This window comes from Pelobates fuscus, chromosome 12, assembly GCF_036172605.1.
Source record: "Pelobates fuscus isolate aPelFus1 chromosome 12, aPelFus1.pri, whole genome shotgun sequence".
Classification (NCBI taxonomy): domain Eukaryota; kingdom Metazoa; phylum Chordata; class Amphibia; order Anura; family Pelobatidae; genus Pelobates; species Pelobates fuscus.
In genome coordinates, this window is record NC_086328.1 from 126,690,357 (window position 1) to 126,717,712 (window position 27,356).

Below are 27,356 nucleotides of genomic sequence, written 5' to 3' on the forward strand. Positions count from 1 at the left end.
GAATGTTACTGTGAGAGCAGGTTGTTACATTGTAACTAGCACTCTCTGCATAGAAAGAAGATAAACCCAAAAGCAATGTACAAAGAGACCCCCCAAATGTATGGATTTATACCTTAACTTGCAGATCAACTATAACACCTTTATAAATCAAACATGTGTAACTTATCAAGCAGACTCCAAGCTGATTTATTTAGACCAGTAATAAGCTGTAGGGATTGTGGTGTTTAGAGTTCCTCTTTAATTCCATTTTGACTCGTTGTATAGGTACAGGGGTTTGACTCCCCACCAACATAATAATCTGATAAAAGCCTACATCCTCTCCATGTGCAGTCTTTACATCCCCTGTTCTTTGTAAGGAGCATCTTTGGACATTAAGGTAGCCAACACTCCAGATGTTTTGTAACTACAACTCCCATGATCCTTTGCCAGCCATCTTCTTCCCACCCAGAGGCTGGGGGGCAACTAACCTGCTGGCTAAAACTGTTCTAATGAAAACATGGAGGACATGTATGCAGGTATTGCTTGGACAAAAGCAGTTAAGGCAGGGCTGCCCAAAATGTAGATCCCCAGATATTGTTGAACTACAATTCCCATGATGCTTTGCATGCCTTTAGATTAGAATGACAAAGCATTATGGTAGTTGTAGTTTTAAAACAACTGGGGATCTACCTTTTGGGAACCCCCGAGTTAAGGCATATGTAGCATATACTTGGTGTTAAATTTATTCATTACTAAGCCAAAAACAAGTGTTGACAGATGTGCCAAAATTCAGAAATGATTTGATTACACTTTAACATTCAGGCTACAGCTGACTTGCACAAAAAGTTGTAAAATTAATTTATTTTACACAAGTGTTTGTGAACTGTGCCTTTAAAATGTTTTAATTTCCCACAAGTCTTCACTTTAACCCCTTATGGACACGTGATGGAAATATTCCGTCATGATTCCATTTTATTTCTGAAGTTGTGTCCTTAAGGGGTTAAACTAGATTCTACAAGATGGCGGCACCCTCGCTTGCTTTGCTGATTTAATTTAAATAATAAAACCAAATAACTAGATGTAAACAAATGACAACTTTTTTTTTTTTTTTTAATCACTAGGAGTAATTTATTAATCAAATCATTTATTGACTACCCAAACTTAATACATCGCAAAGATGACCCCAGTTCTCAGTGGTAAAACATACTCCATGAAACATTGGGAAAGTCTTAGTCAATATATAGCCAAATGCATTCTGCAGAACCCCTTCATTAGACCTTCCTAGTGACAGGCTGGTCACCATTTTACTAGTTAGGTGGTAGTGTTCCTACAATAAACAACCTCTTGGAGAGGTGCCTGATGGATACAATGTATTTGTTCCAAGTTTTGGGGATCCACTAAAATAACACAGAGACCTCATTGTGTGCCCTGATTGAGGTTATAGGAACCACTGGCAAAGTCAGTTGACTACCAAGCAGCTTTTTCAAGATTGTGTTAAATAGTCTCTGAGAACTTGATATTGTTATGGGGTCTTGATAATTAAAAGGGGGCAACTAGAATGGAGTTTGAAATCTAAGGGATGTTGAGAACTGGAATGGGGTATTGTATTGAATGTGTCTTGATTACCGAAATGTTGTTTTTTGTTTTGAAAGTGCTTTGGAGACCAGAATGAGGGTTTTGAAGGGAGGACCATCATGGCATTCACATTCACAATTAACCAGGGTCAGTAGATGAAACAGATATTTAAAGAAAGGGGTGTCTTGACTAGACTAGAAAGGGCATTGGTATTAGTGGTCGTTTGGGACCAGAACAGAGTTCATTATTAAAGGTACATTGAGTGGGGTTCAGTATTATAGATTCCTTAAGAACCACAATGGGGTTCAGTATCAAAGTTACCTGAAGGACTAGATTGGGATTCAGTATCTTGAAACCTGGAATTGGTTTCTGCATTAACAGTAGGTAGAAGTTCAGAACAGAGTTCAGTAATGGTACCTATTCCGCAGAATGTGGTTTGGGATTAAAGATACCTTTTACACTAGAATTCAGTTTGGAATTAAAGACTGAAATGGGTTTCAATATTACAAGTAGACATGTGCAATTCGTTTAGTTCTGAATTCAAAGTCCCGAACCGCTGAAGTCCAGAATTTCGGAATGCCGAACCGAATATTTTTCCCATGCACATCCCTAATTACAAGTGACTTGAAGACCAGAGTAGGGTTTGGTACTTAAGGTGTCACGAGGACAATAATGGAGCTTGATCCTCAGTGGATCTCGATATAACATAATAGGCCTGGCATTTAAAGGGACTTTTAGAACCAGAATCAAGTTCAGCAGTAACATGACGACAGATGACAAAGGAACTAGAATAGCTATCTGATTGCCCCTTTAATGAAATACTTCATGCCTGGATTAATTAACGATTGTATTTAATCCAGCCCTAAAGTGTGTCATTTCTTTAAGTGTCTCTCATTAGAATACGTAGTGGCACTAAACTGGAGAGGAAGCCAATTTTGCATATTAAAAATAAAACATCTGCAAATATTTTGCATCAACGACGGATTATGTTCATGTAGGGGGTGAAAATGGTCTGACATTCTCACTAAACACAGGACACCTTTAGGAGCCCATCCAAATCTCGGGCGGATTTAGTGAAAAGGCGGTGGATCCCACAGCAGCTGAACCAGCACACCAGCCAGACTCTGGAATATGTGCGTAACCATGGCAACTGAACATTTCAGTTCTGTTAAAGCAGAATAGATGTTGCGTGTGTTTTATCCCTCGACAGGTACAAGAGATTAATATAAATAAAACTGCTGAGAAATTCAGGTTCCCTGGTGATATACAGAGAGACACAACATATTCATTTTAAAGAGACAGCACGCCTGCAAGAAGTTACATGCATACATGCATTTAGTACTGAGGCAGACCTAATTACTAAACTAGACAGAATAGAGAAAATTTATGCCAAACTTACCGTAATTTTCTTTTCCTGGCTATTTCTCATGGCAGCATCACTTATGGGTAGCTCCTCCCTTAGCAGTCACAGGACAGGAATTAATTAGATTAATTAATTAATTAGACTGATAGGTATAAAGAGTCCCTCCTCCCCTTACACCACAGTCCAATTATAAAGCTGAAAATAAAAATGGGCGGGAACCCTGATGCTGCCATGAGAAATAGCCAGGAAAAGAAAATTACGGTAAGTTTGGCATAAATTTTCTCTATTCCTGGCTAATCATGGCAGCATCACTTATGGGTAATACCCAAGCTCACAAAATTAGGGTGGGAATAAAATTATGATAAAACACACAGAACAAATCAATATGCTATGACTGAATTTAATATCAACGGGACAAAGAAACCGTAGACAAGACACTCTTCCCAAATGAGGTGGAAGGAGCATCCACATCAAATTTGTAGTGTTTCATGAACGTCATCGGGGAAGACCAGGTGGCTGCCTTGCAAATGTCATCGTATGGAACCTCTGCCCAATTAGCCCAGGAAGTTGACAATGCTCTGGTTGAATGAGCCTTGATCTTCAGCGGAGGAGAGCGATCTTTATTGAGATAAGCCTTTCTGATTACAAGAGCAATCCAACGCTTTAATGTAGATAGAGAGGCTGCCTCACCTCTCCTGGCTCCTGAAGGCAAAACGAAAAGCTGGTGAGTTTTTCTGTAAGGAGCAGAACGTTCAAGGTACACAGACAGGCAGTCCATAACATCCAAACGATGCCACTTGATCTCCTCTGGTGAAGAAGGATTGGGATAGAAGGATGGCAGGACCACTTCTTGAGATAGATGGAAACGAGAGACCACTTTAGGCAGAAATGCTGGATTAGGTTTCAGGCACACCCTATTGTGGTAGAATTGGAGACAAGAAGGCAAGGTGGAGAAGGCCTTGATCTCTGAAATTCTCCTAGCGGAAGTAATTGCTACTAAGAACAATGTTTTGTAAGTTAGGAGGACAGCATCCAAATTCTCAAGAGGAACGAATAGATCCTCAGACAGGTAGTCAAGAACAAGCGGAAGGTCCCAAGGAGGGGTAGTGGATCTCGAGGGCGGTCTCAACTTGAAAGCTGCCTTGAGGAATCTGGAGATCAATGGGTCTGATGACCAAGAGGTGTTGCACAAAGCTGACAGGGCCGAAGACTGAACTTTAAGAGTGCTGATGCTAAGACCCTTATCCAGACCTTCTTGCAGGAACTCCAAGATGTCAGTGTTGCGAGGGCGTATGAAGTCAACTTGCTTGGCCGAAGCCCATTCCTGAAACACATCCCAGATTCTATGGTAGCATGAAGACGTAGAAGCCTTCCTTGAGTGTAAGAGAGTATTGACCACTGCTTCTGAAAGGCCTAATTGTTGAAGTCTTTCTTTTTCAAGACCCACACCCCCAATTTGAGGCGTTCCGGATGAGGATGGGATATTGGACCCTGTGTTAGCAGATCCTTCAATATAGGCAGGGGCCGAGGCTGTTCCTGGCTCAGCGTTGACAGTAGGGGAAACCACGGCCTTCGAGGCCAAATCGGGATTACGGCAATAACGGTTTTTCCTTCTGCCCAAACTTTTCTCAGGAATCTGGGTATCATGGGTAGGGGAGGGAACGCATACCCCAGATCGAACGACCAAGGAAGAGATAGAGCATCCTGGCCCAGTGCCTGACTCTCTGAGTGGAGGGAGTAGTAATTCTCCACCTGGCGATTCCTGAACGAGGCCATCAGGTCGATCTGGGGCATGCCCCACCGACGGGTGATCCAAGCGAAAACTGACTGGTGAAGTTTCCATTCTCCCGGGAGAATTTCCGACCTGCTGAGAAAATCCGCCGCTACGTTCTCCGAGCCTGGAAGATAGATAGCCTTCAGTCCCTGGAGATAGGTCATGGCCATCACCATTAGAGGAGCCAGCTCTTTTAAGAGCTGCTTGCTCCTTGTGCCTCCCTGGTTGTTTATATAAGAGGCCACCGCTCGGTTGTCCGTCTTGATCAACACCCAGGAACTCCTGATCTCTGGAAGGAACACTTGAATGGCCTTGGAAACAGCTCGCAGTTCTCTTAGGTTCGAGTGGAGCCGACTTTCTTCTCGAGTCCACCACCCCTGAGTCCATGAGGAATCGAGGTGGGCACCCCAACCAGAAGAACTGGCATCCGTCGTAATGACGGTCCACGGAGGTTCTTCTAAAGGAAAACCCTTTGCTAGGTTCTTCCCGTTCCTCCACCAGTCCAACTCTCTTCTTATTGGCAGGGGCAGAGAAATTTCCTGATCCCAATCCGTTTTTTCTCTGTCGAACTGGAGAAGAAAACAACTCTGTACCGGTCGAAACTTCCATTGGGCCCACTTCACCAAACCTATCGTAGATGTCAAAGAACCCAGGAGACTCATGACTTCACTTGCCGAGGCCTTCTCGAGAACCTGGAGCTTCTTGACCTTGTCTTGTAGCTTCAGGACCCTCTCCGGAGACAAAAACACATGAGCAGAAATGGTATTTATCACTGCTCCGAGGAACACGATGGTCTGAGACGGAATCAGGGAGCTTTTTTCTATGTTGAGAAGCCACCCGTGATCTTGCAGGATGTTCATTGCCATTAATGTATGATGCTCCACTATTCCCTGCGAAGGCCCTACGATGAGTATGTCGTCCAGGTAATGGAATATCTCGATACCTCTCATCCTTATGACGGCAATCAGAGAGACAAGGACCTTCGAGAAAGTCCTTGGCGCTAAGCTGAGACCAAACGGAAGTCCTCGGAATTGGAAATGTCTTCCTAAGGCCCAGAATCGAAGGAACTGCATGTGGTTGCTGTTTACAGGGATTTGGTAGTAGGCGTCTTTTAAGTCTATGGAGGTCATCCAATCTCCTGGTTTTACGCACTTTAGGATAGTCTGTAAGGATTCCATTTTGAAAGTCCTTACGTCTAGAAAGGCGTTCACTCCTTTTAGGTTCAGGATGAGACGCCACTTTCCCTGGGGCTTTGGGGCCAAAAACACAGTGGAATACATCCCCTGGAATCTTTCGTGAGAAGGGACTTCCTCCAACACCTTCTGTCCCAACAGAGTGGAAATGCAAGTCCTCATGGCCCTTCGTTTGACACCTTCTGACACTTTTGATTTTCTGAAATGGGCAGCACGTGGACGAGAGGAAAATTCTATCCTGTAGCCTTCTTTTATGATTGAGGTGACCCACTCGTCTGTGACATTTGCGGCCCACACCGGGTAAAAGAACTGCAGTCTTCCACCCACCGTACCCGGATGGGCCCGAGGACCTTCAGAAGGTCTTCCCGGAGGTCCTGGCACCTCTACCTCTGGAAGCCTTATTGGAAGAGGAGTGAGAGAAGGACTTCCACGAAGAGTTCCTGGAATACTCCCTTCCGGGCTTGTAGCTTCTACTGTCCCGAAAGGACCGATCCTTAAATCGCCTGGTTTTCCAGGAGGAGGAAAAACCCTTTCTGCTGACTTGTGGAAGAAACGCTTTTTTCCCATCAGCCGCTTTCTGAATGGCATCCTCCAGGATCTTACCAAACAGGAGGTCCCCTTGGAACGGTAGACCACACAAGGACGCTTTGGAGGCATAGTCCGCCCCCCAGGAATGAAGCCATAAAGCCCTTCTGGAGGCCACCGATAGGGCCATACCTTTGGCAATCATGCGAGTGATGTCCAGGGAGGCTTCAGAGCAAAATTCAGTGGCAAGGCTCAAATCCTTGAGACTTCCCAGGAGATGTTCTCTACGGACACCTTGGTCAATATCTTCCTCCAAATTAGCGAGCCAAACTCGCAAGGCCCTGGAGAGAGTGGTCAGCGCCACTGCCGGATGAAGGGCGGAGCCTAGCGCCAGATAGGCTTTAATCAGGTCACCATCCATACGCTTTTCCATAGGTTCTCTTAAGTATGCCATGGAGTCTATAGGAAGCGTGGTCTTTTTAGCCATATGGATCACTGCGGCATCAATCTTGGGAACCGAATTCCAAAGGCAGCAGTCCACGGCAGAATAAGGATAAGTCCTAGTGAATTTGTTTTTCAAGGTGGACTTCCTCTCCGGCTTATTCCACTCCTGAAGGATCATGTCCTTTATAGAGGAATGCACAGGGAACGTCGGTCTATTAGGTTTCAGATACTCAAAAAACCTGTCAGCCTCTTTCAATTCAGACTTTTCTTCCGTGAGGCTAAGAGTGTCTCTGAGGAGGTTAATAAGCCGATCTACAGATTTAGAGTCCAGAGACCTGGAGGCATAGTCCGCCTCCTCCTCCCCCTCATCAGAGACCTCCCACAGGTCCGGATCCTCCTCAGAGCTGGAAGACTGAGGTTCCGCTCTGCGTCTCTTAGGAGGGCCACCACATCCCGTGGTAGACTTAAAGCCCTCAGCAATTGCACGGGAAATCCAGAGCTTAAGATCATCCTGCGGTGAAGTCTTACTGGGGACATTAGCCGCTTCCGACAAGCATTCCCTGCAGAGGTTCCTTCCAGGCGGAGCAGGTGATGAGCAATTAATGCATTTATTGGACTTTTCCCTTGATTTCCTCGCTGGGGAATCCAGATGCTTGCTGGGGCTGAAATAAAGCCATATATGACATATATTACAGGCTTAGTTAGGCACTCTTTTTAACAACCCCCCCAATAGAAAAAATTGAATGGCTCACCTATGTTTTCTAGAGAGGGATCTTGCAGAGGCAGAGGGGGAATCCATACTACAAGGAAGAACCAAAGGGAAATTCAACACACAATCCTAACCAAAAGGTCAGAGCAGACTGACCAACAAGAGAAATTATAACAACCTCAAACAAGAATAATCAGGAATCCTACCTTATAATGACACAAAGACCTCCAGGCAGCCAAGAAACAGCAAAGGGTGAACTGCAGGGGAGTCAGGAACGAGATCGCCGAACAGCTGATGCAGCGCACGATCAGACAGTCAGAATCTGCCTGTTTAAATAGAGCCGGGGAAACCATCCGGTCCGCGCATGCGCAGACCGCTGGAACGCACGCTGTGCGTTCCAAACGCTCGCGGCCAATGAAAATCACTTCCGGGTTCGCCGGATCCGGCCGCGAGCACCAGCCTGTCTGCTGGAATGCAAACCGTGTCCCAGCCTGCGATGCCCGAACCCCCAGGAAGCCACAGGCAGTCGGGGAATAGCCCCATGGGCCAGAAGGCACAGCCACCAATCCAAGAGACCCCACATGGAACCGGACAACACACCAAGCCACAGGTAGGAGCACTCCAAGGCCCCACAGTATGGATCCCAAGAACTGCCAGAAATAGGTGGGGGGGGATATTTTGGACCCCAATTAAGAGGGGCAAGCTGATAACAAGGGGAATTTTTAAGGAAGACCAACCCCATCAGGCAAATAGAAATCCAGTGTCTCCCTCAGAACACCTAAATCCCACGCAGCGGTTCAGTACTTACACAGAACCTGACCCAGTTAGTCCTGCCCATGCAGGCTGTTTACTGGGGCCTTCAAATGAAGAGAGGCTGAACTTCATTTGGAACGAACCCACGACAAACGCAGGAAGGTGGCCATAAAAGAAAAGGTTAAAAGTCCTGTAGAACTTGCTTAAGGACAGGAAAAAAGACTGTGGTGTAAGGGGAGGAGGGACTCTTTATACCTATCAGTCTAATTAATTAATTAATCTAATTAATTCCTGTCCTGTGACTGCTAAGGGAGGAGCTACCCATAAGTGATGCTGCCATGATTAGCCAGGAATAGACATTAATTGAGCAGGGAATTTAAAAGTCTAGGTTAAATATGCAAATTGGGGAAAAGTTTAAACTCTGCAATATTGAATTAAAATTTAAAGGGATCCTATAATGTTAGGAAAACAAACCCGTTTTCCCGGCACTATAGGCTCCTGGAGTGCCTCCCTCCCGCAGGGGACACTTACCTGAATCCAGTCCCTCAGCGATGGGTCAGGCTCCGCCCATGGGGAGACATAATGCGCATGCATGGCATGCGTGGAAAATCTGACGCTGGAGGTCCGTGAGGATGTCCAGTGTTAGAAAACGGACCAAAAACCAGCTGGAGGACTCTAACCAACTCCTTGGTTTTGCACCCCTCCCTGACGCAGGTGCCTCATTTCAGAGCCCTATTTAGCCTAGTACTGCAGAGACCCCAGATGGATTTCCCCCCCCCCCCCAAGTAAGCGGGTTAATCTCATAAAAGCAGACATTAGGCTGTTAGAGTAGGACCTGCCAAAGATGGGGTACATTGACGTTGTGGCAGGCTTATGCAATGTATGATCATATAATGTAACTAACCTCCCCCCCCCCCTCCCCTCCCCTCCTCTCCCCTCCCCCTATTTTGCCTAGATTGGGTTTTAAAAAAAAAAATCAGCATTGAAGTTGCTGTTTAGTGGATAAGTGAGTGCACTGGAGAGAGTGTACACACTACCGTGGCACTGTAACAAACACCAATCGTGGGTGAGGTGGGACCTTGTAGTGTCCCATGGGTTTAGTGTGGGTACAATATGAGAGTCAGGAGACACAGAACGTCTGCTGAAATAGCAAGTTGAAGGTATTTATAAGGCGCTCGGGGTTATTAGAGAATGTAGGAATGATCTCTGAGATGTAAAATCCTCCTTGGGGCGATCTTATCCACTTTTATGGTGTTACAGCAGGAAGGATATCATTTCCTGAGAGCAGCATATTTTAATGTCACAGAGCTGGGAGTACTGTCCTGATTTAGAAGCTTTGTCCCAGTTCTCTTAAGATTTAGAATAACATCACTGTATATGGTAAGATATCACAGAATAACTCCTTATGTGCCAAAAAAAATTAAAATAAATACTAATTGCTGTGCTCGCTGCAAACCACTGTGCTGATACGTTTCTCCAGCACTGAAAGACCACTAGGTGGCAGGAAAGTACACTTGTTTAATATAATCACACCTAATATGAGCTAGTTGGACATCACATTTCAAAACGCCTGCATCTTAATATGGAGTTACCCATATCACAACTGTCATTTTTCTGGGAAGGCGTTATACTAGACTTTGGATTGTATCTGTGCAAAAGTGTAGTTTATCCCAGCAGTGTTCTCAAACTCTCAAACCTTACCTTCATGCATCTTGCTTTGTGCACAGATATATGGCCATGCTGGAACATTAAACATTTTACAAACTGTTGCCACAAAGTCTAAAATTGTATTTGTAAACTTGTAGCATTAAGACCAAGGGGCCTAGACCAAACCCTAACCCTAGAACCATTACACCTCCTCCACTAATCTTTACAGTAAGCAGGATTCTCTTGACAAGTTTGATGTTAGTTTGAAAATTCCATGTTAATTGACCATATCGAAATGACTAATAAACCACTCAGACATACCTGGAACACAAAAGAAGCAAAAACAAAAGTTTTGCAGCATTTTGCCTCCTCTGACGTGCCCCCTCATTCTAAAATACTTGCATCTTGCTGTTTCCTGAACATATCCATAAACACATCTTAATAAGCCCACTCTTTTAGTCCTTCTCTTCTAAGCCGTCTTTCTCCAAAGATACAGGTGTATATATTTCATTAGTTAGCATAGTGAATGTTCTATAGAATGGTAATTTAGTGACAAGTCCCAGAAATCTCCACTATGAGCAGGACTGATGTGCAAAAAAAGCTGATTTCTGTTTGTCGACCTCTACCCTGTATAGCAACATATACAACTTGAAACCGGTATTATTCCTTAAGTGTGGAAGTGACCTATTTATAGGTGAGATATCAACTGCAAATTGGCCAATAAACGTTCATTTCTACAGAAAGATATTAACACCTAATACTCAAACCTTGCAGTGTTACCACTAACCTTTCCAACAGTTCAGACTCCGCAGACCTAAAAGAAGTTGCTTAAATAGCCAAACTACACCGAAGGTGGAGTTTAAAGCGGTTGATCTGACTCTTGGGGATTTCTTGAAATTGGGTTATTTTTTATTTAAATCTTGTAATATTTTGGTTGTTTTTGCAGAATTTTCTATATTATCAACAAACATAAGAAAATAAACATGGGTCAATTTCAACTTGAAGTGTCCCTTTAAGTTTCAGAAATATCACAAGGTCAAGTATGACAAGGTTTTTGACAAAGCAAAGTGGCTCAGAATATTAGAATATCACAAAAAACAGGCAGAGCACCAAGGACAAGTTTATTAGAAGCAAAATACTGCCATTTTATACATCACTATTTCTTGGTGATTAATCTTCCGATACAAACATATACAGCTGCCTGATGTGTAAATTGCAGAGTTCCGAAGCCAGACACTTTTGTAAAGAGTGAATAGAAGTGTGTGGATATTTTCTGCAATAGATGTGATACAGTCCCCCACATTTATCATTACGTATTCTGCACAGTTGTGCACATAAAGGCATTTTTTGCTGAGCAGCAGATACTGTTTCTTGGCCCAGCAATCTGCTATCAGCACCTATTTTATGAGCCTTAGTACACGGAAGAAGTCAGTCAGTGAAGAAGTAGGCACTGGGTATAAAAACAATATTACACAGAAGACAGAGCTGTATTCGCCACCCATCTTGCTTTACGTTAAGGAGGTTGCTTAAAAACTTTGGCTAGTACATACCTAAAATGCCCTGGCACAGTGTGTTGGTGGCGAATACGGCAAAGAAAATAAACTATTAGACAAATTATAATGTACTTTATAATTCAGACAAAATCACACACAACTGTTCCCAAGAATGAATGATTTCTGAAAACAATTAGAAAGGGGGGGATAAGAAAAAAAAAAAATCATACATTTTTGTAAACAAAATGTGTACATTTTGAATTCTCTCTTCCCTCCTCAGACCCCAGTCAGAGGGACCGGCTATGGGTACAGGCATAAGTGTTGCTCTTTGTTTCTTCAATAAAATCTCTTCTGTTCGAAAACATATTTTTTTCCTGCGGGCACCTTGCGGAAAAACAGGCTGTTCCCTCGATTTATGTTACCCTGAAATCAATGCAGAGATTCTGTGTCAATAATATATAAAATACAAACTCAAGAACATCGTAAAAGGTGACAAGCCATATACAATTATAAAGGGTTTATTAAATAAAAAACTAAATGCATTGAGGTGTTTGAGACTTTGGGGGAGATTTATAAAATCACTCTGTTATCCTGAAAAGCAGTGGAACATGCTGGCACATTCCATTAGTGACAGACACAGAACGAACCACAGCTGGCAGAGAGAGAGATCTGTCAGCTGCAATTCTGTAGCAGCTCCTGAATGTGAACGCAAAAAAAAAAAAGACTATCTCTCATTTTCCCCAGCACCTGCCTGGCATTAATAAAAGGAAAAGTCAGAATTAAAAAAAAAAAAAAAAAAAGTGACAACACAAAGGATCGGAGAACTGCAGACCATGGATAGGATTCCCATTAATAAAAAATAATAGGCGGCAGGTTATGCAATTGATGCAGACAGAAGGATATGGTTTCTGGTTTTAAAGGATTACTCCATGCACCTAGTCCTAGACCATTTAAGTGTTTTGTAGTGGTCATGGTTCTTCAAGTCTAACTTGTGTGTAACTCCATCATCATATTTCTATGTACAGAAGTTAATTCACTGGCTCAGAGCGTTCAGCTGATGCTCTCCGCCAAATAATGAGTGGCAGAATCCCCACCAGACTTTTGCAGAAGTCTTATGCTAGTCAGCGGCCATGCCTGGAGGCTCAGTGCCCAGTGGGACCCAGGAACACTATAGTCACCTAAATTACTTTAGCTAAATAAAGAAGATCATTCCCCTGCAATTTCACTGCTCAATTCACTGTAATTTAGGAGTTAAATCACTTTGTTTCTGTTTATGCAGCCCTAGCCACACCTCCCCTGGCTATGATTGACAGAGCCTGCATGAAAAAAAAACAAAAAACTGTTTTCACTTTCAAACAGATGTAATTTACCTACAGGAGGCTCTTGCAGGGTCCAGCAAGCTATTAACATAGCAGGGGATAAGAAAATCTTAATTAAACAGAACTTGCAATAAAGAAAGCCTAAATAGGGCTCTATTTACAGGAAGTGTTTATGGAAGGCTGTGCAAGTCACATGCAGGGAGGTGTGACAAGGGTTCATAAACAAAGGGATTTAACTCCTAAATGGCAGAGGATTGAGCAGTGAGGCTGCAGGGGCATGTTCTATACACCAAAACTGCTTCATTGAGCTAAAGTTGTTCAGGTGACTATAGTGTCCCTTTACGTGTCAAACAGCTAAACAGTTTGCCTCTATACTGGGAAACCTTGACAGGGTACTCTTCACATTATAATTACTAAAGTGGGTTGTAATGGTTATGATGCTTGGAGTAACCTTTAAAAGAGACCCTGTAGTCATTATGACTATCTAATCTCTTTAAATTGGTTATAGTCCCTGGAGTCCCCAGGCATTGTCCTTCCTCCTCAGTTTTAAACCATTTTCGAGCAGTTTAGCACTAAATAAGGTTCTCTGGCCACACACAGTATGGCCCCTTTTGGGGTGTGCCTAAGGCAGAGAGCACACACTTCCTTGTAGTCATACACTTCCTACCTATAGTTGGAGCTCTGATAGGCTAAAATGTCAGCTGACACTCTTAGCCAATCACAGCTGCCTATTTCTAATGAGGCCAATACTGAGTAATGCTGAATGAAATTATGGCACCAGGGAACTCCAGACACCATAACTGAGAAAAGCAGATACGGTGCCTAAAGTGTCCCTTTAATCTTCTCAAAATGTAAAGATGGTACATAGCGATCAAGTTTTTTATTTATTTTTTACTTTATTTCTTTAAATCAAGATAACTATCCAAATAAAAATACATCAAATTCTCTTTAAGATAGATGGTGAAGCTGTCATAGAATACCTCTTTGCTTAGTTGTTTCCAGCAGTCTATCCAAGAGGTATATGCAGGAGCATAAGGGAGGTCTCCTCCAGCCAGTCTGTCACAAAATTAAACAAATAAATAAAACACTTTAGTTAAAGAGAAGGGATTAATTTGGTAACTTCAGAGTGGTCCAGCTACCTTGAATCTATACTCACCCGCAGTTGTTTACAGCCATCAGGTTAGAGACAAGTAGGAACGGGTATGTCAGCATACTGGCTATGAACTAAGACAGTGTACAGAGTGAAGCATTAGACAATCAGAACTCAAATACATGAAAGGGTTAAGAATGCCATGTTTTTAATGAACATACATTTTATACAACTATACAATTTGGTCTCTATCTACCCATGTTTCCCCATAATGCTCTGCTTTATGTGACAGTGGGGTAAAGGGCAGGAAAAATGTGAAATTGATTAGGTTTGGCCTGATTCAATCCATAAATAAATAACAAAACAACTGCATTCCTAAATGTAAAACACAAAAATGACTACTTGTACTAGACAGCACTAAATCCACAATAACATTAAAAGCAGGACTGAAATGTAAGGTTTGTATAAGCACAGTAATTGAGGAAGTAGAACTCACCCCTGTTACGGCCTGTGAGTAACTTTTCATCTCTCCAACTGCCTAGGAAGAAATAAGAGTCACACGCGGATTCTGTATGGGAAGCTCCATGGAGCTGGGATCAATGGCTAGGGACACAAGCAGACATGGGGAGCAGCAAAGTTTATATAAAGGGGGGAGGAAGCACTGTTTCTTACCCCATTCTCCAGGGCGTAAGTGTTGATCAAATAAGACACCATATTACAGATCCATAGAGAAAGTATGTCTCCTAAGAGTCTTGGAATAAGACCCCTAAAAACAAAAACAATAAAAAAAAGTGACAAAATAAACAGTTAAATAAATGAAAGGGAAAAAACACACATGTACAAAGGTTCAAAATGCACTAGAAGAAAAAAACATTATTTGATTTTGGCCAGGTATTTCTACAATTTAAAATCGATTTATAAATGGAAGACAAAGGCGATATCAAAAATAGTCAAATGCGATGACATGTGATTGCAGCATTATTTACACTAAATTAATGTAAAAAAACGCTTTCACAAACAGATGTATCTAATATTGGTCCAACAGTTCACACTACATTTAGAGAAGCTGATTGGCAGAGAATTCTGGGACATTTAGTCCAACTGCTGGGAATACAAATAGAATATCCAGTTGTGGTTGCTACATAACGTTTGATCAGTTAATTTACAAATTGTTCACAAGAGCCAAGATCGCCATTTATAAAATACAAATTGGCTTTTGAAATCTTACACCTTAAAATGAATAGTCCAAGTACTATAACAACTTATGGTCCAGCTGTTGGTTATGGTGCAAAAAGGTCAATGTTACTGCCTCCCTGTACAGTCACTTATAACTGTAAGCGACTTCCTGTGGTTTACCGAATAAGGGCAGACTAGATTCTTATCTGCCCTCACATTCTATGTTTCTATATGTTCCTGATTGGTGGTACCTTCTGCTGTGGCAATGAATATCCAGAGTTCAATTGTAGGATTTCCCAGAAAAGCAATGCAGATATTGTGGCTAGCCAGGAGATTACCCAGAATTCTTTGCCAGCCATAAGATTGCATACATTGCTTTTTCATAAAATACTGGATAATTCCTCCGCTAACCATGGTACATTCCCTGCATTTCATAGCTCAGTTAAAAGGAATATTCTGTTTATTTTTTTTGGGAATTTGGGGTGGATTCCCTGGATAGCCACTGGATATTCAGGCCCTTTTGTGCTAGTGATCCAATGTTTACAGATGAACATCTGATAAACTTGACAGAACTGTAGCATAGTGTAGCTTTACCTACAATCGCTTGTAACTTACAGAGGGGAATATGTGTTATCAATGCCAAGCAGAAGAGTATGATAAAATAAATAAAATTACAATCTATTCATGGAATCCGGTCTCTACAAAAAAGATTGTGGGTACGTGAACATTCCACATTTTCGTCGGCAGGTACAAATATTTAAAAAGACTGACAGTAGTTTATAGATATCTAAATACCTTCAATATCTGTGTTTAGAAAGATGAACAAGTGTCTTAAGACATGCAATTACATTTTTATTTTTAATTCCTAGTGTTCAAAGATCATTAAATAAAAATAATAAGTGAGTACAAACAGGCAATATGGAGATAAAAATACAAATTTAAAAAAAGAGGAACATACGCGAAGAATCCAAGAACTCCTTCCTCTTTGTATATCGTCACAATGGATCCAAACACCCCGCTGTACAAAGGGAACAAGATTAGATTATATCAGACAAACTCCTAACAAATATTCCTGCATGTCAACTTTCCTAAAAAGTGGCACATCTCTAGAGGTAATCCAGGGTTGTAAAGAGCAGGCAACTGAGTGCTTGCATCCCAAGGAGACGGAGTGGGTGGGATTCAGATCACTCTCACTCCAGCACGTGCTAGGAGAGACTGATTAATCAATAAACCATACTGTTCCACAATAACATTTAAAGGGTTATTCCAAACACCAAGACCACTTCAGTGGTTTTAACACTGGTGGATTCAGGTGGTGGGGAGCTTCAGGCCAGGTGCTTCTCTGATCCTGGTGAGCAAAGGACAGACACTACCATCGAGCATAAAAGGAAGGCCACTTTAGAATGTTTCCCAGTCGCGAGTGGCAAGATTTCAAAAGCAAACTTTAATTGCGACTCATGAGTGTATTGGACACGGTGCAATGTTATGACATCACGATCATACTGTCATAACCCAGCGCCTTTACAATTCAGCCATGCAGGGAATCAAAGAAGCAGAGTGCTAATGCACTCCGCTCCTGTTACAGCCATGAGGGAATGTGACAGGGCGAGGAAAAACAGCGCCAGGAGATTCAAGGGGGATGCAAAATTAGCAAAAAACTTTTATTTCAGGTTCAGAGGAAGGACCTTTATTAGGGCATGTTACGCCAGAAAGGGCTCCCCTCTCAAATGGGTGATGGTAACCCTCTAATATTGACTCATCCCATAGCTTGCCAAAAAAAGAAAACAAACAACCCACAAGCGTCAACAGCATGGAATAAGCATACGTACTTATATTTGGTCTCTCTACCAATAAACTGGACCATACAACGTAGCGTAATCACTGGAAAAAGAAAAACAGAAGAAAAAAATATGAATATATAGCTTTGTTTTCTACATTTCGAACACGGAACAAGGCTGTTCCAGTATTATTTTTAGAGCACTACTGACTGACTACTAGATCACCACAGGGAAGTATCTGCTGGTAAACATGCCCGTTCTTGCTTAAAAGATATGGTAAAACTTGGCTAGTAAACAGCCCTGAGATAAGGAGTCTCCCAATCCTGCTTTATAAAAATCTCTCTTGGCTATGATGAGTCAAAACCTCCCTCTCTCTCTCCCGATAATGTTGACTAATTTATCTTTAAATGTTAATGAGAATTGATATTTACGATAACTGAATCAGGATATCTAACCAAAAACGTCTTTCACGAATTTACTTTGAATGCAAATAAAAACCAAAAACAATTGTTGCACTATCCATTCTCAGGTTTGGGATTCAAAAATGTATTTTATACAACAATGGTAGAGTATGTCTTTATAAAATAAATAAGAGATTGAGATAGAAGATGCAGATGAGCTAGTGCCACTTTACATGTCCAAATTACCCAATTTATAAGTAAATTCTAATTTAGCACAATAGAGAGTCTGAGACAACCTTCAAGAGCTTAATCTGACCAATGAGATAGACGTTTCTCTGAGAACTATAATTTCTGATTGTAAATACAAATCAAGTAATTCCTGAACATGGTGTTAAAGAACTGAAGGGGCCATTAATAAAATCAGCGATCTTTCATCAAGTGGAGATGAAACTGTAAAATGTAGGTTAAAGAGAACAGTTTGTTGTTATCTCCAGTTCTCGGTTTGTCTTGTGTCTCATTTTAAGCAGTAAAACAGATTACCAGGGAAGGCACAGAGTAATACATACCATGAAAAGGATGTGTAACAAGCGTAGCTGCTGAACGAGCAACCATCTCCTGAGTAGTCTGGGAAAGAAGAGAAGGTTAAGAATCAATGTGACAAGGTGGGCCACAATTTCTTAGCCTACTTATGTGATAAAATGTCCAAGCCAGTTACCTCTTTGATAACGTGTTCCATTGACATTTGGCCATCTTTGTGTTCAGCTTCACCATCCTACAAAAGAACATTTAAATGATACACTATAATCTATTGGCCAATACATGTCTCCAATAAAACGTACAAACTAGAATTCCCAATAACCGGACAAACACCATGGTACTGGACATAACCAGGATCATTATGGAGTACATTTGTTGGGAGTAACAGAGGCAATAAAAATCTTTCAGAATTAGTTCCTGTATTTATTTTTAAACTGACAGGCACACAATATTTTCAGCTGCTAAGTTATATACCGTACATACATGGAACGTGTCAATATAAACGCTGAAAATGGTCCAGAACCCAATCTAACATACACAGCAACATTTAGAATGACTGCTTAGGACATGGTGTCAAGGTTCAGCTGGAAAGACAAAGATCTTACCTCTTTCTGTTCCAGTTCATGGTAACTCTACAAGGGGGGGGAAAGGGGACACAGCCGTTAAAAAAGGAGGGCTCTAGAAGCTCTGCCAACCAAAACCCTGATTAGCGTACAAAGTTATGGAGTTACATACCTGCAAGACTTTACTATGTACGAGAGTTCCTACAGCCCCTGCACACAGTCTGGGAGCCAGGCCTTTGAAAAGTCCGCTCTTCCCATCAATGCTAATTATGTGTTTTGCTGCCAAAAGACAAGACTGGATATAAATAAACTTTCTAGAAGAGACTGGAATTGGACAGCTCGGTTGGATTCATTTTACAATAAACATTGTTATCCTGAGTGTTAAAAATGCAATTACAATACTCTCCAAAGTATAGCTCCCTAGTGGTCCAGAGCAGATTGATTCCCATTTACTGAATGGGTTAGTCAGTATGTTTATTTGTAACATGACATCATACATTTTAGATAAATAAAAACTAATTCTGATATACATACCTCACTATACGAATATGAAGGTCTCAGGCCATTAAGCGCTCATTAAACCCCTTACTGTCCCCCCTATATGATGTGCAAACATGAAATCAGAACTAAATTGATCAGTAGAGGCTTACCATATGCAAATAGCCCTGGAAGTTGATATACTTGACGTCCAAACATATTTCTTCCCAACGTAGGAGGCAGTGGCTCGTGTCCCACCTACAACAAGAAAAATACTCTGTGTACAAGACATACAGGCCAAGTGGCAAAAAGCTGCCAATGGTTATTCACCAAATTGGAAACTGTAGGGAATGCAAAGGGGATCCCCAAACAGTCTAACTGAGCTGAAACATTCTCTGATTTATTTATGTTCTCAGCTATTGCAATGTGCTGTAGTGATTATGGTGCTGGGAATATTGAAGGTTATCCCTAAACTTTGAAACGCACACCAGAATTCAGTTGGAAAATTAATACTAAACATGCAAAGCTGTGACTGACCAACTTTAGTTTCTTATAAAATTATTACCAAAGAGAAAAAAGAAATAATCAGGATTTTTGAACGCTCATCTGCTTTTGGTCCATATGGTGTCTCTTGCTAGGACTTATTTTAATTACAGACTCAGATGCCAGAATTGAGTATATTTAGTTTCTCTGTCACATGCCAGCTGTAACCACTGCAAAAAAAATATGTAACCCTTTCAGGGACTAAAGTTTTTCTGTTGGACAAAAACACCAAAATACGCAAGTCATCGAAAAGGACCAGTATTAAATAAAAAAAATTAAAAAAGAGAGGTACAAATAAACTAATAAAAAGAAGTTCAAAAGCACCAAAAATCGAAAGTCTTGATCTCTTATTCGACCAGTTCAGAAAAACATAACCGTATTGCGGACAGAATTGGAATGCAAAAAATAATGCATTTACCATGGAAACATGAGCTGTTCCTGCCGATTCCATTGGTATCTAGGGTAACTGCTCCACTTTTAGAACTTTGCCCCAGTTTTCTGTTACGGACTCTTTTAGAACTCTCCCACCCCGCATATGTGTTTAAAATGAGAAAGGGTTACAGAATTTCAGAACACGGAAAGCAATTATGTGGCCAAGAAACACCACCTACTTTATATATAGTAAAAACATAGCAAGCAAAAAAACAGTTTGTGCTTAAAAGAAAAACAGACACAACTGCTTCTAAGACGCGGCGATCGTTACTCTCAAAAGACCCCAAGTAGGAAAAGGTACAGTTGAAAAAGTTTTTACAAAAAATGAATGCTGTAATGATGGAACGGTCACAAATGCGTATATTGCAGTGACACTGCTATTTCTACCCCTACAGATACGACTTTTACTGTAGATGAAGCAAATTGTAATACAGATATGAAGAGTTGTACATTTTTAATCCTGACATTTGCCATATTGTTAGAGTCTAAAGTAGCCTGCCACGAAAAGGAGATACTTGCTCGTGATAAGCGAGGTGTGCTGGATCTGGTGGTGACCCTTTGGTGTTACAGAAATAAAATGAAGGTTCCTTTGTTGGGTATCAACTTGTATGGGTGTTACTGTGGCACAGGTGGTAGCGGTTTTCCAGTTGATGAGGTGGATCGATGTTGTTTCCTTCATGACTGTTGCTATTACCATTCCAGGATTGTACTGAAGTGCCACACAAAGGTGAAATGGGAGTTCTATAATTTCTCTTGCAGTCGAGATCAGACAAACTGTACATCATCCAATGTGTGCGGCAGAACGGCATGCGAGTGTGACAAGCAGTTTGCCGAATGTCTAACACAAGCAAGACCCAAGGGTAAACATTTCTTCTACAACAGGAAGACGTTGTGCAATGCTTCCAAAGATGTATGCCCTCCTATCTTTATGAATGGGACAGAGACCTTTCATGGGACCCAGAACTCTTCTCACAAAAAAGTGGAGAGAGGCAAACGGAAAAGCAAGTATATATTCACAAAGCAAAAAAACAAGAATAAAAAGTTCAAAGCCACACAGAAGGGAAATGTTGGATTCAGAGCGCACTAGAACAAAAGTTATACGACGGTGATATCTTCTAATGGAGCAGCAAAACAGTCCATCAAAGAAACACAAGCAAAAACGATTATACGTCCCTACTGATCATGCCAACAAGACCACATGCTCTTGAAAAGCACTAAGAACTTCAAGACTGGTACAAGTCTCCCCATACACACAACTTAAACTTTTCATGTGACCCAGAGGAACAACTATTTTGAATCGCTAAGGATACCAGAGACATTTCCCCCCTGCTCAAGGTTTGTCTGGGAAAGCGTTACCCCATAAAGCTGGTATATCAAGTCCCATAAAGATATACCAGAAGAAGACCGGGTTTAAAGTCCAATAACAGGTTGAAGATTTCATACAATTTACCAGAGGTTTTGAAATATGCAATAACCAGTATCTCCATGCACCACGTCTGCTTTTATATCCATGTGATTGCTTATAGCTTTGATAACTGGACATGGTACTGTAGTAAGCAGAGGCCCAACCCATTCAGTGCTAGACGTCTCAATAACTCACACTGCATACTGCAATCAAAGCTTCACTGGTTCTAAATTTCCCCCAATGTAAGTGTTTGACTGGCTTAACTGCAGGACATTTATGAATATTTAGTACAGGACAGTTTATAGATCAGCTAGCCATTATTTCTAGCAGATTTCAGATATTACTAGCAAGCATGTGGGGTGTAATGACTGAGTCAGGGAATGATGGTGAATTGCTAATTTACAGCCAAATACAGATGATTGGAAGGGGGGAGGGGGGGGGGGGAGGAAGAGGGAGAGAAACAGGGGGGATATAACCATTGCCAATGTAACCATCTTTTTCAGCTCAAATATTGTGGCCTAAAAAAACCTCTGTATACTGTTTTGTCGGTTCCCTTTTACAACATACTGTTAAAACAAATAAATAAAGGTTTTGTGCTTATGACATACCAAGCACTGCATTAGATTGCATTAAAATCAAAACGGATTAGGCATGACTAGGAGTGTTCTAATTTATACACGGCACAGGGCCAAACCAGAATTATACACAATCCGTCATGTTACAGGTTGGGAAAGACGACAAACAGCAAACAAGTTTCATTGCAAGGCAACTGGACACAAAAAGGGTGTGCATTACATGTACTTAAATTAGAGAACTTTACAGAGAATCAAATACAATGTCACTCCCATGTCTCAGAAGACTTTATTCCCTAAACACTGATTTGCTAAATAAAGTAAAATAAATAAATTGTAAAAATTTAAAGGGACACTCCACTGCCCAAAGAAAGATCACCGTTTGGTAGATATACCCCAAATGAAAACATGCAATATTTAAGTATGCATTTCGTACATTGGGGTTATATATAACAGCTTGCAAAGCATGCAGTTCTCTTGCCTGAATCATTTGCAAGCCCTCCCCTAGTGACCCCACCCAGACTTCTTGTGGCTGTCCAATCACAGACTTCCAATGCAGCCGAATAAGTAGTCTTTGCAGTGAAGGTGCTCTGGGCAATTGCTGCCTCTTGAGTTTAGTTCCACTGAGCTAAATAAACCAGGAAGTAACGTGACCTTTTGTCTGGTTGACAGCCAAGGGGGTGTAACCAGGTTAGCTTTTTAAAAAAAGTTTAAAATTTCCATTTAAATCTGCACTTTTGCAAAATGAAAAAAATAAATAAAGCACACTTCACACAAGGCTTTTTAGGAAGCTAAAATGTATTATGGGGTCTAAAGTGTCCCTTTACATTAAGCAATCTATATTTTTTACCATTCTCTTGTACAGAGCCACATCATTTACAGTGCATTCCCCAAAGCCAGACATGAAATCACTAAATTAATTGATTATGTATATCTGAAATAAATGAGTGCAGAACAGGGCATTCACCTTTAATCTGTCTCTTCACATACTTTTACAGCTCAGTACCAAAGTCCAGAGCCTCTCTGGGTAATGATTAGCCAATATACTCAGTGTGGCATACGGCAATTACACTTCACTGGTTATTTTATTAGGGAATTGGAAGCATTACCCTGTGACAAATTAGATTTACCAACTCTATATTCATTGGTATTTAAATAACTCAATACCCAAATCTCAGACCCAAAATGCACCATGTGCCCTGAAACCTCTGGCACAATCACGGAGCCTTTAAAATAAATCAAAATCACTAAGAGGAGGTAAAAATCCGGTTATGGAAAACCCCAACATGCATTGGTAACAAGCACAAGGTGGTCTCCAGTCCCAAGTACCCTCCTCTCCTATCTCTCAGAGAAAGACCTAGTACAATGCATCTCAGTTCACCGATAAATCCATACTGAAAGGGACTGCAGTACAATGACAGTTTAGGGATGGCCAATACATCTAGTTTGGGATACCAGTATAGGCAATTTTAAAATATATTTGGATCAGTTTATAAAGAAAACTTATTAAAAGCATGCCCCCTCCAGCCTGGAGAATCCCATTAATAATGTTTACAAATTTCTGTAACATTGTTTTAAAGAATATTTTTAGTGGGTATTCTTGAAGTCTTGATTTTCCATTTCCCGTCATTGGGACTTCCTGCAGATTCCAGAACTTACAGGTAGCACAAGGTCTATAGGATATCAGAACGGATCCAATAAGTTTCGGGTGCAGTAAAAAAAACAAACAAACAAACATGCAAGGCAGTATGTGTTCCAGGGTGAAAAATACAGGGTACAACTATTACAATGACATATATATGCACAGAATAGCTACAATGTAAAACCAAAATAAGGAAGAAAAGAAAATAACAGAAGTTTACTAAATGTTTCCACAATATTAAAGGACCACTATAGTCACCTTGACCACTTCAGCTCAATTAAGTGGTTTGGGTGCCAGGTCCCCCACGTTTCAGATGTAAACATAGTAGTTTCAGAGAAACTGCTATGTTTACATTGCAGGGTTAATCCAACCTCGGTCTTCCTGACAGCCGCTAGAGGCGATTCTGCGGGACGCTGGAATGCGAAATTCGCATCCAGCGTGCAGAACGTCCATAGGAAAGCATTGAGAAATACTTTCCTATGGACGGCTTGAATGCGCATGCAGCTCCACTCGGGAGCAGACGTCGGCAGGGGAGGAGAGGTCACCACCTCCGAGGGAACCCGGTGCTGGATTAAAGTAAGTAACTGAAGGGGTTTTAACCCCTTCAGCACCAAGGGAGGAGGGCCCTGAGGTTGGAGGGGTCCTAAGGATGCTATAGTGTCAGGAAAACGAGTTTGTTTTACGGACACTATAGGGATCCTTTAACATTCTGCACTGGCATTAGACATCACATGTACATTTTTTATATTATGATTGTAGATTATATTCATGAAAGCATATTTTAAGGCTCATCATTCAGACACACACATACATGTATATCTATCTATCTCTAGCACCTGCAGAAGTCACTTATTGTACAATCTGGAATAAGTGGGGATTATGAATACGTACTAACATAAGGAATATATGCTTAATGCAAGCACAGCTATGATGCAGCTTTGGTGTACAAATCATGCCCATGCAGCCTCACTGCTCAATTCTCTGCCATTTAGAAGTTAAATTCTAGATTAAATGGCAGAGAGTTGATCAGTGAGACTACAGGGGCATGATCTCTACACCCAAACTGCTTCATTAAAGGGAAACTATACTGCCAGGGAAACTCTTCTGTCACTTACCTGGGTCCAGCACCGATGTCCCTTGGCGCTGGCTGGTGTCCACCTTCCCTCCTCCCCCACTGACAGACCTGTGCTCGCGCAAGGCCACGCTTGCATGAAGATTTCGCCATAGGAAAGCATTATACAATGCTTTCCTATGGGGTTTTGGGTGACGCTGGACGTACCCATGCAACACAACAACTTGCACAAATAATAAGTGTGGGTCATAGTAACACATTTGTAAATAGGCAAACATGTAGGTAAACAAAGCAGAAATGCACAGATGCTTGAGAGCCAAACATGGAGACAATGCGTGAATCTTAAATCATTATTCTTAACAATGAGAACAATGCTGACAGTTTTGAAACTCAAGTGATCCTGAACTAAAATGTATCACTGAAGAGCTGTAACTGTGTATAAATAACACATGCTTATCTAGGAATTGAAGATTACTAGTGCTAAAAATAAGTTCAGTACTGTAAGGGATAACCAATATGTAGCACTGGAACCCTATCTAGTACACTACAAATTTCACTCTTCCTTCACCCAACGCGCTGCGGGAGATGACAGTTTTAGTTCAAGTCTAATAGTGTGATTTTTAGCTACCTATACATTATGAAGAGCTACCAGCATTTAGTGATTTTTATATTCTTCTCAAATAAAACTACTAATAACAGTCACACAATAAATTTAACGTGATACTTCTGTAAAAGCGCTGACAGCTAAATAAAATGTTTTTCACATTTCGATGTTAATGGTATGCTCCGTTACGGCTGATCTGTACACTCTATACCATGTTATGACCCTGTGTGGTCCACAGCATTGGCGTTTGCCTTTGGACCTGCGTGTCCGTTTTACACTTGCAATGATTTTTATGCCAATTATGGTTTCCACAATAAAAAGCTGTGATTTAAACTTAAATTAAATGGTTTGAGATCATTTATACCAGATCCCCCCCAAAATGTGAAGGGTACCAAAATACAACATGCTAATCAGTTGATGAAATAAACAGTAATTACTGCAATATAAAATTCACTCTTCAAGAGGGTCTAGAGGCGCTGGAAATGAAAAATAAGCATAACGAGTCACAATGATGTGCATTCTTAAACACAGAGACACGTGTCAACTACCTTGAAAAGTGATAGTGCTCCTTTGCACTGTAGCTATTACATTTCTGAATGTGGATTGCCATACAGCAATAAAGCAGCCACCAAGAGGTGTTTTTACAGATCCTGGAATAATGGAGAATTGACAAGATAGCCAAACTGATAAGATTCTCTAAAATCAGGTTTTTTTTTTTTTTCAAGCGTATGTTTGTCTAAAAATTGCAAGCCGTGTCAGTCCTCTACAATGTCTTGTTTAGTCAATAAATCCCAGAGATACTGATTTACCACGATTTCACATTTACGTGAACAAATACATAGGTCCAACAGGGGTGTATGATCTAATAACCTAAAAGATGCCATTAGATATTTACTGGTGTCTTACACTCACTAACGTGCATGCATGTGTGTGGTTAAACTACATGGCAAGACGAGAGACTTGCAACATGCCTGTAAATAAACCAAACACTAAGGAGGCCATTCCCCCTGGTACTCAGATGATTTATTCACTCAACCCAGATAGTCGGTGTGATATATCAATTTTGCAGACATTCAGGCACACTCCATCTACTTGCAAGAACATGTATGTAAATTGGAACACAGCGGGTGATTGCAGTACCTTCAAATTATTAACCTGTTAGGGACCAGTTGCTACAATCCACCGTAATCAAAGTGGTATCCCTGGATACCTCGTGCCATAAAGCTGGAGTGCCCAAAAGGTAGATATCCCCAGATGCTGTAGAACTGCAACTACCATGATGCTTTGCATGCTTTAAGAATGTATTTAGAAGGAGAAAGTATCATGGAAGCTGTAGTTTTAAAACATCTGGGGACCTATTGGGCACTCTTACCATAAAGTGTGTGTATATATATATACATACATATATATATATATATATATATATATATATATATATATATATATAAAAAAAGGGAAAATGGCTAAGGGGCAAAATTGTATATTCATGGTGAATTTATATAGCCCCGTATTTACTAGAAAAGAAATGGCAAACCAGTTATTACAAATGCATGATCTAATGCCACCTCATTTACCTTGGACACTCATCTTACCTGGCTTGGGTTCCCAGATCACAGGCAGGGCAGTAAAAGTGATGCCCTGCAGCAAGTAGGATTCACATGAAGCAGGATTAAAATCAAACAACAAACCATTGAATTATTCTGTAGCATGTGAATGCTACATACTGCAGGGAAGCACTTCTGAAGCCTGGATGTGGCCATATCATTCCAAACATCATTAGCCATTGTTTCCCCACTGACCCTTATCTCACTCAGCCATACCCACCACAGCCTGCAAGCTCAATGCACTCCCCACCCTCCCACACACAGCACCGGGCTCAGTGAGGTTTCTACATCCCCCAAGATTTCCTGGACACAAACCACTTCTTTATTCCATTCAAACTGCTGCCTGCTGCCCACAGCATTCCTATGCTGGAGGAATCCTGCATGGCTTGCTTTCTCTCCTGCAGTATCTGAATGCTGCATACAGCATGGCAGCACTCTGCATGCCCTGTCCATTGACATGTTATCAGTGACAGCCAGGCGGACACCATGCTGCACCCCCAGAGAGGAAGCACAGGGGGGGGAGGGAATACCCACCTGGACCAGCATCTTGACGTACATTAACGGGTGGGACAGGACTGTCAGGCCGGAGCCCAGCAGGAGCTGACTGCCCGTGTCCGCCATCTTGGAGAAGTCACGTGATCCGGGTCGAGGCTTCAAGGAGAAAAATGTGCCGGAAGTGCAGAGGG

The 27,356-nt window shown here is 41.4% G+C and overlaps 2 protein-coding genes across 2 annotated transcripts; one reads left to right on the forward strand and one right to left on the reverse strand.

Moving 5' to 3' along the window:
* Positions 1-11,066: 11,066 nt before the first annotated feature.
* On the reverse strand, positions 11,067-27,317 carry MTCH2 (mitochondrial carrier 2). The gene is made up of 13 exons (XM_063437573.1): positions 27,205-27,317; positions 18,970-19,054; positions 18,492-18,598; positions 18,362-18,388; positions 17,935-17,991; positions 17,786-17,843; positions 16,870-16,921; positions 15,999-16,058; positions 14,537-14,630; positions 14,361-14,402; positions 13,931-13,998; positions 13,755-13,830; positions 11,067-11,878 (listed from the first exon to the last, which is right to left on the reverse strand). The coding sequence occupies exons 1-13, from the start codon at positions 27,289-27,291 to the stop codon at positions 11,792-11,794; spliced, it is 900 nt and encodes a 299-aa protein (XP_063293643.1). The 5' UTR covers positions 27,292-27,317; the 3' UTR covers positions 11,067-11,791.
* Positions 20,208-20,859, forward strand: LOC134579030 (phospholipase A2, minor isoenzyme-like). Its single transcript, XM_063438162.1, has one exon. The coding sequence runs from the start codon at positions 20,208-20,210 to the stop codon at positions 20,856-20,858; it is 651 nt and encodes a 216-aa protein (XP_063294232.1). The 3' UTR covers position 20,859.
* Positions 27,318-27,356: the final 39 nt, after the last annotated feature.

Coding starts and splice junctions, on each gene's coding strand:
- LOC134579030 (XM_063438162.1), top strand. CDS start 20,208: ATGAAGAGTTGTACATTTTTAATCCTGACATTTGCCATATTGTTAGAG.
- MTCH2 (XM_063437573.1), bottom strand. CDS start 27,291: ATGGCGGACACGGGCAGTCAGCTCCTGCTGGGCTCCGGCCTGACAGTC. Junction 16,922..17,785: donor TGTTACACATCCTTTTCATG/GTATGTATTACT, acceptor TTCTTTTTCCAG/TGATTACGCTACGTTGTATG. Junction 13,999..14,360: donor ACTCACAGGCCGTAACAGGG/GTGAGTTCTACT, acceptor ACACTGTCTTAG/TTCATAGCCAGTATGCTGAC.